Below are 12473 nucleotides of genomic sequence, written 5' to 3' on the forward strand. Positions count from 1 at the left end.
TAACTAAGCCCCATTTTATTCCGTGTTGAAGCTCTGTATCGGCAGCCTGAGGGCATTAGTTTGTAATGGGTGTGAAGGGTGTGTGTGTTGTCCTCAACTATTTGAGAGGCCTTCTTAGCTAACTTAGCTTAGCACAATGTCTGGTAGGTGGCAGCTAGTCTAGCTCCATCAAAAGTGAAGAAATATAACTTCCAACAACTCCAAAACTGACACACAGAGAGACTAAAGGTATATCAGTCTCCTCATCTCTCTGGGGACCATTTTTAGAGATAGTCGACCGGGTCGGGAAGGCTTCATTCTGTTGAGTTGTTCGACCACACCGCATTTCAAAGAAGGACACTAGGTCCGCTAGTGTTAAAGATACGCCTTCAACAAGGTGACTGGCAATACATAAAGCTTCTCACAGGACCCTGGTAGATATCTGGGTGGCAGGTCAGGCCATTCATGATGTAGTGGTTTGAGATTCCAGCAGTCTCAGCATATATGGTGTGTGGGATAGGCCGGACCGTGTGGGTATATAAAAGGAAGCTATACTGGAAGCAAGGACAGTTCAGCCACCCACAGAAGATCTGATCCTTTTCCATCATGAGTCGGAGCCCAGAAAGAATCTCCTCTTATCGCCGCCACTTCGTGGGCAGCAGTTCTTCATTACTTCAAGTACGGGTGTCCAGTCCATCTCCCACTCGTCGTGTGACCGCTCGCCACCGATCTGCCAGCTATGGTGCCGGAGCGATGCATGCTGGAGTAGTGAGTCGCAGAACCGTCTCAGCTAACCGCAAACTACCCATGTCTGTCGGATTCGGAATGGAGGCTCCGATCGACTTGGACGCGGCGGCTGCCGAGAACAAACAGTTCCTGAGCACACGCGGCAGTGAGCGGCAGGAGATGGTCGCGCTTAACGACCGACTGGCTGCCTACATCGAGAAAGTGCGGTCGCTGGAGCATCAGAACACGCTGTCCGAGTTAGAGATCGAAGCCCTCCGGAACCGGTATGAGAAGCCCTCGGGTCTGCGTCTGCTGTACGAGGAGCAACTTAAAGAGATGATGAGCATTGCAGAACAGGCGAGGGTCCAGCTCAACTTAGCTGTGGCTGTTAAGGGAGCTATGGCAGGTCACCTGGAGGCCATTAAAGTAAAATACGAAGAGGCGGTTAAGCAGAGAGAGCAGGCGGAGATGGACGTGGAATTATTTCGTCCAGATGTGGACAAGGCCACCTCCGCTCGCATTGCCCTGGAGAAACAGCTTGAGCAGCTACAGGCAGAGCTCGAGTTCCTTCAGAAGGTCCAGCGTCAGGAAATTGAGGATCTGATGAAACAGATCTATTCGGCCCAAGCCTTAGCCCAGAGTTCCTTTGCTATGCCTGACCTCGCATCTGCTCTCAAGCTAATCCAAAATCAGTACGATGACATTGCAGCCAAGAATTTACAGGAAATGGATGCCTGGTACAGCAGTAAGTTTGAAGACCTGAACAACAAGACATCGGGAAGCATCGACAAGGTCCGAAGTGTGAGGGAAGAGATGAATAGCGTCAAAAAGGAACTCCTAGACAAGGAGCGTGACCTGGAGGCTCTCAAAACTAAAAATGATGCCTTAGAAGCTCAACTCCGTGAGACACAGGAGAGACATAAGAAGGAATTAGCGGATCTACAGGCGAGGATCGACGCTCTGACGATCGATCTGAAATCCACCAAAGAGAAAAGTGCTAAGCTTCTTCGGGAATATCAGGAACTTCTGAGAGTCAAGATGGCTTTAGAGATGGAGATCACAACTTACAGGAAATTGATTGAGGGCGAGGACTCCCGGCTCACCGGCACGGTGAAGAAGACCTTATCTCTTACTGCCAGCAGCAGCTTGAGTGTAGTGTCAAGTGTAGGCATGAGCGTCTCCGTAGTAGGCATGTCTGGTGGAAGAGCTGAGGGCGGGCGTGGCTAAAGGAAGTGCTGGAGACGTGGCTGGAGGCCTGGGCAGTGGCAGCCTCAGCGATGCAAATAATGGAAAAGATGAAGAAAGAAATGGAGCAAATGGCGATGGAGCAAATGGCGATGGAGCAAATGGCGATGGAGCAAATTATGATGGAGCAAATAGTGGAGGAGCAAATGGCGATGGAGCAAATGATGATGAAGAAATTGGCGATGTAGCAAATGGTGATGGAGAAAATGATGATGGAGCAAACATCGATGAAGAAAATGGCGATGGAGCAAACGGCGATGAAGAAAATGGCGATGGAGCAAACGGCGATGAAGAAAATGGCGATGGAGCAAACGGCGATGGAGCAAACGGCGATGGAGCAAACGGCGATGGAAGCAACAGTCACAACGTGGACATCACTGACGGTGGTGCCGATGCCAGTGGAAATGGCCCTGCAGTTAACGTCACAGGTCCAGCATGTGCTTCCTGTAGCCACGGCTCTGGTAACGTCACCACCACCGACTACTGCTACTCTGAGGGACGGGCCGTGGAAGTGATGGAGAGGAAGACTGTTGTAGTGGAAAATGTATAGTTTCTATATCATATGAGATCATAATTACATCGTTACTATCGATATCAGCCTCCCACAGAACTCTGTAATATATTAACTTTAACAGGCCTCTGTGGAGGGCTGTGTTTGTCTGCACCAAACAAAGGCATAATGACATCCCGTGCAGAAGCATTTGGGTCATGATCATGAGATCGTATGATGTTAGGGAGAGGATACGCCTGGTTAAGCTTGTCATGTGATCAACTGTTCTAGAATGTCTATAAAATGTCAATGTAAGGGGAGGGACGTCTCTCTCTTCCTCCTTCTCTGCCGGCGCCGGCTCTATATCAATTTGGTTCTGTATCAATTCTGTTCTGTATCAATTCTGTTCTATATCAATTCGGTTATGTATCAATTCTGTTCTGTACTCTTAAACCAATGCTTTAAGTTGAATAAAACTTCTGTCGATAATAATTAAGACCAGCCTCGTCTGCTTTTCCTTAAGAATCTCCATTCTCCTTCACTGTCCTCATCAGAATGGTGAAGACGGAGGGAGATGTTCTAGAGAGCGATGTTGTGGAGCAGACCATGGTCGTTAGTGGTGGTGCGGCTGACTCTGACATAGAGTAGGCTAAAATAAATAATAAATCTTGATGAGCCACATGGCTATACATATCTATACATTTTGGGGTGTAAAAACTCTGTACTGAAATGACAAGGCATCTCTGCATTTCGTATATTAGGTAGTTTATTAGGTATTAGAATTAGGTATAGGGCCTAATTTGTGTGCGAGTGTGGTGATATTGACATTGAATTTCATAACTAATATGTGTGAATAAATAGAGAGTCATAATGTAGGAGAGACAGACATTCCAAACCAACCCCCTCTCATGACTTCTTACGAAACTGTATGTAGGAGAACAGTTGCAGGTCATAAAAAGCCCCACGCTAATGTAATCAGGGGACAACAAAGACTATGTAAATAAGTCACACCCCACAGACGAAACAGTGACTCACTCTAACTAGCAGACACATCCAAGGAACTATTAAGTCAGTATACTTTATATAGGAAATCTGGTATTAAAATATGTAACTTATTACATTAACCATATCAATGTAGAAGGTAACTTACAAAGAAGAATACCATTTAGAATGTCACCCGAGTATGAAAGTAATAGTGTTATTTCACTCTTGTTATAAATCCTGGTATATTTATCACAGTTATATTATCTGGTAAATAAAGGTTGGTGTGGTCTTCTATGATGTCTGGTATCAGCCTAGAAGCAATGACTGTACTGGGGTGATATGAGAGATGTATAGGTCATTGCATAAACCATGTACATTGGAAAATCAAAATGGTACACGAAGGAATGTTAAAGTGTTGGATTCATTCAGAGGAGACTTGAGCAGCCAAGGAGGGGGGTCATCAAAAGCGCCCTCCTCTGTACTCATCAAGAGGCCACACCGACGGGGGCCACCAGCAGACCCCCACTGTTCACTGAAGGAAGACACCGGCAAGGAGATCGAGGAGGGGGGGGCCAGCTAGCCCCCACAGAGGAAATCAGGGGGGGGGGGGGCGGACCGCCTCCCCCAGAAGATTATCTGAGGAGAACTCCATATATAGAATTAAGAAAGCTGATTGGACCAACGTATTATTAGAATAATGTGCTACTATTGGGGGAAATCAGAGTATAAATAAGAATGTAGAGGAGAGAGAGAGGAGGCCAGCCCACCGACCCGTCCCCAGGGGGGTCCGGCTGAGCCTCCATCCCTCCACCAGAGAATGTGCTGTTATACATGTGAGTAGAATCATGGACTCATTATTGTTGGTTAGAGTAACATGTACAGATTTCTACCTTAGACCAGGTTGTGCCCATGTGTATGGCTTAGTACATTCTCGTTTCATACATAAACATGACTACTATATTTTATGTGCAGAACTGTCTTGATGTGAAGAAGCCACCGTGTTTGGGCTATTTTGATTATATAAACCTCATCAAACCTTCTGTACAATCATGTATTATGCTGAATAATTCCTGTGTGTAACTGATGCCTTATCCACCTTTGGCCCTTTGGCAAATAAATCAGTTGAGTTGAAATATAGTTCCTTTTGTCTGGACTGCACGTTTATTTCTCATCTGACTAAGTCAGGGGAGAAGACCATGTTTCTATCACTCTCCTTTTCCTCCTTCCAGTTAGCAACCTCATTGTGCTGCAGATTACCTTAGGTATTGTATAGAATATACGACAGAAATGGTGCCGTTCAACCCGCTCTGTGCTGCCCCCCCCCCTAAAGATGTGCGGTGGGTTTTGTGTGGCTAGCTGCTCAGCTCCGCACGGCCCCTGCCTGCACGTTGGGGACATCCAGAAAAAAAGCCGGAGGTTGGTGCGTTCATTACAAGGGGTTTACAGTGCAGAGTTTGCTGTCTGGATGGAGGAACGAGGGAGGAGTGCAAAAGTTGGTCGTGTAGCCACTAGTTGGGGCCCGAGGTGAATATATTCTTTGCGTACAGGAATGGTGGAGTGGTGATTAGGTTAGACTGTCCAAAGGTGAAGGGAACGCGCTTGTTGTTCAGTAAATATGCAATCATGAGCTTTTTGATGATTGTGTGGTTATTCAGAAACAGGAGGCCGTTTTCGGCCTGCTCGATTGGGGTTTATTGCAATAAGTACGGGCAGCGTATTTTGTGCCAGGCCTTTGCGAACAGGGGGATAGTATTTTTTATTTTTTTGTTGTTGTTTAAAAAGATTGTGGGGAAGCCCCGCGATGACCTCATAAGGATCTCGCCGAGACGGAGGAATCCGTCTGGGAGGAGAGGATGATGGGGTAGCAGGGATGCATGACGTTCGACAGGTCATATTGTGCAGGAGTCAATTTAAAGCGGGGACGTCCAGGACGCCTAAATATTAAAGGCAACCAACTTGTGTCTAACCACGCCCAACTTGCGTCTAGCCACGCCCCCGCGGCGACGCGGCAGCAGCAGAGCGGAGCTCATTATATGCCAGTAACCGCCCCTTATTCAGTATCCAGAAATAGCTCAATTGGCAAAGCTGCATGGCTGTGGAACCTACGGCTCGTTGCTCGCTAGTTTGATTCCCTTCAATTTCTTTTTTTTTTCTTTTTTTTACGTGCATTCGCATTCTTTCGCCGTTAAGTTTAGGCATAACTTTAAGCATTGTTTCGGAGTTGGTTAAGGTTAGGCATTGTTTCGGAGTTGCTTAAGGTTAGAAGGGTTAAGTTTAGGCGCTGTTAAGGAGCTGGTTAAGGTTAGAGTTTGACTTAGAGAATGGCAATATTTTTTAATGTGCATTCATTTCGCCGGTTAAGTTTAGGCATTGTTTCGGAGTTGGTTAAGGTTAGGCATTGTTTCGGAGTTGCTTAAGGTTGGAAGGGTTAAGTTTAGGCGCTGTTAAGGAGCTGGTTAAGGTTAGAGTTTGACTTAGAGAATGGCAATAGACAGCCTATTTCCGCATTGCCGCTCTCTCGCGCTGCCGTGGTCACATGGGCGTATTGGCCAATCAGAGAAACGATAAACACAAGTTGGTTGCCTAAAATATTCACGTGTCCAGGACGCCACTCGGTAATTGATAGAACCGTGCTGCGCTTGACGAATGGCTCTTGATCGTGGCCAAATTCGTTTATGCGTTCGGGAAGTACGGTAGTATACACCGTGGATCATCAGACAGGCCATGTCTTTCAGGGGTGTATAAGGTATGATGAGTTATTTTTTTCGAGTACTGTACAGTGAGTGGATTATGAGAGTGTGCGATTGCTGGGATAACGCCGGGCCTCCGCTTACTGGCGCATCTCAAGCGGCAGGAAGCGGCAGCATAGAACGTCGGCATAGACGTGGATGGGACTTTCAGGCTCTGGTCCACAACTGTACAGATCACGGGATCAGATGGATATGTAAGGAAAGCGCCGATATGATGTGTTCGTTACGGGTCGTGGGATATTAACGTAGTGGTAAAATGAGCGAACGAGGGGGCCTTCCGAAGCTGACACGTAAGCTTTTGAAAATATCACCCAGTTTAGCCGGACCCCGGTATTTCTACGGGGAGGGGATTTTCTCTGAGGGATATCAGCTGTTCCAACCATAATCGATCCGTTATTAAGGGTTGATAGGGGGATGCGGGGCTTGCCTGTTAACCATGAGAAGGTTGATTTCAGAAGGCAAGGATCGGCGAAGATCCCGATAGAACGTGTTTAGCTTGGGCGTTTATTTCACTATGTTACGCCGCGACAAACGGGTACAGTGAGCTCTTTGCAACAAATTGTTTAATTAGGCTGTTTACAATGTAATTGTTTATTGCGTGTATTGTAATACGGACGCTCTTATTGCGATAAAAATGAGCGCGGGGAAACTATTGGAAAAAGTTATGTAACAAGTGGGTGTTTAGGTTGGGAAATACATTGTGCAAAGCACTGGAAATTAATGGATGTTTATAACTAAGATAATGTGTTTCGCTAATTATATGTATTTGATGGATGTCTGTTAGTGGTTAGGAGTGAATGCCGAATATGTGTAGGTTATTGTTGTATTATTGTGAAATTCTAGTGACCATCAGCCGCGGGGAAATATCATAGGGAACGCCGTTCTTTTTTTCGGAAATACACATGAGCTAGAGGGCGGCTATGTGGTGCAGTGGGCAAGGCACTCACCACGAATACTGTAGGCTGGGCTCAAACACTTTAAAAAATAGAATCTTTAGAAACACTTTAAAAGAAGGAGGTACTGTATAGTTTAGATACATTAAGAGTTAACATTGTAAATTGTATATTGCATAGTAGTGTATATAAGAACCAGTTTCTCAGGAACCTAGCATGTATTTTTTACCATGCATATCTTGTGTCTTATCTATTTAATTTTTTTTATGCCTATTTTATTATTGTATTTTGCACAATCAATGCGGGCAATGCCACACTGTATGCCCTGGTATGTATGTGACAAATAAACCTCTTGATTCTTGAGAATATCAATTCAATAAAAATATATATATATATTTCTTTGACTGTGAATAACACCATGCTCAAATTTACCAGACCTGAAAAATCTAAGCAAATTAATAAAGGGAAGATGATTAAACAGAAGGTTTTGTAGATACAGTACTGAATTCTGCCATCCGGACACATGCAATTTGAAATATGATTATAGAATATTAGGCCTATAAGTTACGTTATTATGGCCAAGTCGCACACATCTATGGATCGGGCAGAATCTCCCCTTTCCAATGTCAGAGTTCAATCTGGATTTAGTATCACCAGGCATGATAAACAAACCCTGAATGAAATCTACTGTAAGTACACTTTTTTATAATGGAAATTTCTCCACCATTTTTCATCAGATTGCAATGCCGTTTTTTGCTAGACATTCACAGAAAGGTAGAGAAACTAACTGCGTTCTGTTTTATGGCAATAACATTCAGGTTTGTGGGAGATAATCCCCGAAAAATAAGAGAAATAAAAAAGTAAATCCAGAAGTCAGCTGATTGACAGGGGCTGGCGTGAGCTGGGTAGTGTAGTCTTTCGAAATTCGAAAGCCCATCGAAAGCCCTGCGTCTCTTCCTTCAAAAGACTACACTCACTTTTGGCTACGCCACTTCCTTCCACATACGTACTGTACGTTGTCTATCAAACAAACAAACACAGGAATTTGCTGGAACATGATGCGTGCCTCAAACTGCTGGGACCTTTGAACGGCAAGTTCAATTTAAAAAAGAATAAAGATGGGACAGTAAACAAGACCGGTGGTTATTTGATTAAAATGCGATTAATTAGATGAATTAATTACAAATCCTGCGCTGGCGGGCAATAACGAGTTTACCCGTTATTGGCCACTAATGAGTTAAGTTTATAAATAATAAATAATAATAATACAGATGTTATGTGTCCATCAGGTGGAAGGGAGTCTGATGGAGGTAGGCACGAAGCTAACTAAGCCCCTTTTATTCCGTGTTGAAGCTCTGTATCGGCAGCCTGAGGGCATTAGTTTGTAATGGGTATGAAGGGTGTGTGTCTTGTCCTCAACTATTTGAGAGGCCTTCTTAACTAACTTAGCTTAGCACAATGTCTGGACGCAGTAGGTGGCAGCTAGTCTAGCTCCATCAAAAGTGAAGAAATATAACTTCCAACAACTCCAAAACTGACACACAGAGAGACTAAATGTATATCAGTCTCCTCATCTCTCTGGGGACCATTTTTAGAGATAGTCGACCGGGTAGGGAAGGCTTCATTCTGTTGAGTTGTTCGACCACACCGCATTTCAAAGAAGGACACTAGGTCCGCTAGTGTTAAAGATACGCCTTCAACAAGGTGACTGGCAATACCATAAAGCTTCTCACAGGACCCTGGTAGATATCTGGGTGGCAGGTCAGGCCATTCATGATGTAGTGGTTTGAGATTCCAGCAGTCTCAGCATATATGGTGTGTGGGATAGGCCGGACCGTGTGGGTATATAAAAGGAAGCTATACTGGAAGCAAGGACAGTTCAGCCACCCACAGAAGATCTGATCCTTTTCCATCATGAGTCGGAGCCCAGAAAGAATCTCCTCTTATCGCCGCCACTTCGTGGGCAGCAGTTCTTCATTACTTCAAGTACGGGTGTCCAGTCCATCTCCCACTCGTCGTGTGACCGCTCGCCACCGATCTGCCAGCTATGGTGCCGGAGCGATGCATGCTGGAGTAGTGAGTCGCAGAACCGTCTCAGCTAACCGCAAACTACCCATGTCTGTCGGATTCGGAATGGAGGCTCCGATCGACTTGGACGCGGCGGCTGCCGAGAACAAACAGTTCCTGAGCACGCGCGGCGGTGAGCGGCAGGAGATGGTCGCGCTTAACGACCGACTGGCCGCCTACATCGAAAAAGTGCGGTCGCTGGAGCATCAGAACACGCTGTCCGAGTTAGAGATCGAAGCCCTCCGGAACCGGTATGAGAAGCCCTCGGGTCTGCGTCTGCTGTACGAGGAGCAACTTAAAGAGATGATGAGGATCGCAGAACAGGCGAGGGTCCAGCTCAACTTAGCTGTGGCTGTTAAGGGAGCTATGGCAGGTCACCTGGAGGCCATTAAAGTCAAATACGAAGAGGCGGTTAAGCAGAGAGAGCAGGCGGAGATGGACGTGGAATTATTTCGTCCGGATGTGGACAAGGCCACCTCCGCTCGCATTGCCCTGGAGAAACAGCTTGAGCAGCTACAGGCAGAGCTCGAGTTCCTTCAGAAGGTCCAGCGTCAGGAAATTGAGGATCTGATGAAACAGATCTATTCGGCCCAAGCCTTAGCCCAGAGTTCCTTTGCTATGCCTGACCTCGCATCCGCTCTCAAGCAAATCCAAAATCAGTACGATGACATTGCAGCCAAGAATTTACAGGAAATGGATGCCTGGTACAGCAGTAAGTTTGAAGACCTGAACAACAAGACATCGGGAAGCATCGACAAGGTCCGAAGTGTGAGGGAAGAGATGAATAGCGTCAAAAGGGAAATCCTAGATAAGGAGCGTGACCTGGAGGCTCTCAAAACTAAAAACGACGCTTTAGAAGCTCAACTCCGTGAGACACGGGAGAGATATAAGAAGGAATTAGCGGATCTACAGGCGAGGATCGACGCTCTGACGATTGATCTGAAATCCACCAAAGAGAAAAGTGCTAAGCTTCTTCGGGAATATCAGGAACTTCTGAGAGTCAAGATGGCTTTAGAGATAGAGATCACAACTTACAGGAAATTGATTGAGGGCGAGGACTCCCGGCTCACCGGCACGGTGAAGAAGACCTTATCTCTTACTGCCAGCAGCAGCTTGAGTGTAGTGTCAAGTGTAGGCATGAGCGTCTCCGTAGTAGGCATGTCTGGTGGAAGAGCTGAGGGCGGGCGTGGCTAAAGGAAGTGCTGGAGACGTGGCTGGAGGAGGCCTGGGCAGTGGCAGCCTCAGCGATGCAAATAATGGAAAAGATGAAGAAAGAAATGGAGCAAATGGCGATGGAGCAAATGGTGATGGAGCAAATTATGATGGAGCAAATGGTGGTGGAGCAAATGGCGATGGAGCAAATGATGATGAAGAAAATGGCGATGTAGCAAATGGTGATGGAGAAAATGATGATGGAGCAAACATCGATGAAGAAAATGGCGATGGAGCAAATAGTGGAGGAGCAAATGGCGACGAAGAAAATGGCGATGGAGCAAACGGCGATGAAGAAAATGGCGATGGAGCAAACGGCGATGGAAGCAACAGTCACAACGTGGACATCACTGACGGTGGTGCCGATGCCAGTGTAAATGGCCCTGCAGTTAACGTCACAGGTCCAGCATGTGCTTCCTGTGGCCACGGCTCTGGTAACGTCACCACCACCGACTACTGCTACTCTGAGGGACAGGCCGTGGAAGTGATGGAGAGGAAGACTGTTGTAGTGGAAAATGTATAGTTTCTATATCATATGAGATCATAATTACATCGTTACTATCGATATCAGCCTCCCACAGAACTCTGTAATATATTAACTTTAACAGGCCTCTGTGGAGGGCTGTGTTTGTCTGCACCAAACAAAGGCATAATGACATCCCGTGCAGAAGCATTTGGGTCATGATCATGAGATCGTATGATGTTAGGGAGAGGATACGCCTGGTTAAACTTGTCATGTGATCAACTGTTCTAGAATGTCTATAAAATGTCAATGTAAGGGGAGGGACGTCTCTCTCTTCCTCCTTCTCTGCCGGTGCCGGCTCTATATCAATTTGGTTCTGTATCAATTCTGTTCCGTATCAATTCTGTTCTATATCAATTCGGTTATGTATCAATTCTGTTCTGTACTCTTAAACCAATGCTTTAAGTTGAATAAAACTTCTGTCGCTAATAATTAAGACCAGCCTTGTCTGCTTTTCCTTAAGAATCTCCATTCTCCTTCACTGTCCTCATCAGAATGGTGAAGACGGAGGGAGATGTTCTAGAGAGCGATGTTGTGGAGCAGACCATGGTCGTTAGTGGTGGTGCGGCTGACTCTGACATAGAGTAGGCTAAAATAAATAATAAATCTTGATGAGCCACATGGCTATACATATCTATACATTTTGGGTTGTAAAAACTCTGTACTGAAATGACAAGGCATCTCTGCATTTCGTATATTAGGTAGTTTATTAGGTATTAGAATTAGGTATAGGGCCTAATTTGTGTGCGAGTGTGGTGATATTGACATTGAATTTCATAACTAATATGTGTGAATAAATAGATAGTCATAATGTAGGAGAGACAGACATTCCAAACCAACCCCCTCTCATGACTTCTTACGAAACTGTATGTAGGAGAACAGTTGCAGGTCATAAAAAGCCCTACGCTAATGTAATCAGGGGACAACAAAGACTATGTAAATAAGTCACACCCCACAGACGAAACGGTGACTCACTCTAACTAGCAGACACATCCAAGGAACTATTAAGTCAGTATACTTTATATAGGAAATCTGGTATTAAAATATGTAACTTATTACATTAACCATATCAATGTAGAAGGTAACTTACAAAGAAGAATACCATTTAGAATGTCACCCGAGTATGAAAGTAATAGTGTTATTTCACTCTTGTTATAAATCCTGGTATATTTATCACAGTTATATTATCTGGTAAATAAAGGTTGGTGTGGTCTTCTATGATGTCTGGTATCAGCCTAGAAGCAATGACTGTACTGGGGTGATATGAGAGATCTATAGGTCATTGCATAAACCATGTACATTGGAAAATCAAAATGGTACATGAAGGAATGTTAAAGTGTTGGATTCATTCAGAGGAGACTTGAGCAGCCAAGGAGGGGGGTCATCAAAAGCGCCCTCCTCTGTACTCATCAAGAGGCCACACCGACGGGGGCCACCAGCAGACCCCCCCTGTTCACTGAAGGAAGACACCGGCAAGGAGATCGAGGAGGGGGGGCCAGCTAGCCCCCACAGAGGAAATCAGGGGGGGGGCGTACCGCCTCCCCCAGAAGATTATCTGAGGAGAACTCCATATATAGAATTAAGAAAGCTGATTGGACCAACGT

General features: G+C 45.5%; 2 protein-coding genes across 2 annotated transcripts; both read left to right on the forward strand.

Moving 5' to 3' along the window:
- Positions 1-585: 585 nt before the first annotated feature.
- Positions 586-1932, forward strand: LOC311227605 (desmin-like; the record flags this gene model as incomplete). Its single annotated transcript, XM_084313327.1, has 1 exon — positions 586-1932. The coding sequence occupies one exon, from the start codon at positions 586-588 to the stop codon at positions 1930-1932; it is 1347 nt and encodes a 448-aa protein (XP_084169453.1).
- A 7049-nt stretch (positions 1933-8981) lies between these two features.
- On the forward strand, positions 8982-10328 carry LOC311227606 (desmin-like; the record flags this gene model as incomplete). Its single annotated transcript, XM_084313328.1, has 1 exon — positions 8982-10328. One exon carries the CDS (start codon positions 8982-8984, stop codon positions 10326-10328), a length of 1347 nt encoding a protein of 448 aa, XP_084169454.1.
- Between the last annotated feature and the right edge of the window lie 2145 nt (positions 10329-12473).

This window comes from Notolepis coatsorum (assembly GCF_963971535.1).
Source record: "Notolepis coatsorum genome assembly, chromosome: 4".
NCBI classification, from domain to species: domain Eukaryota; kingdom Metazoa; phylum Chordata; class Actinopteri; order Aulopiformes; family Paralepididae; genus Notolepis; species Notolepis coatsorum.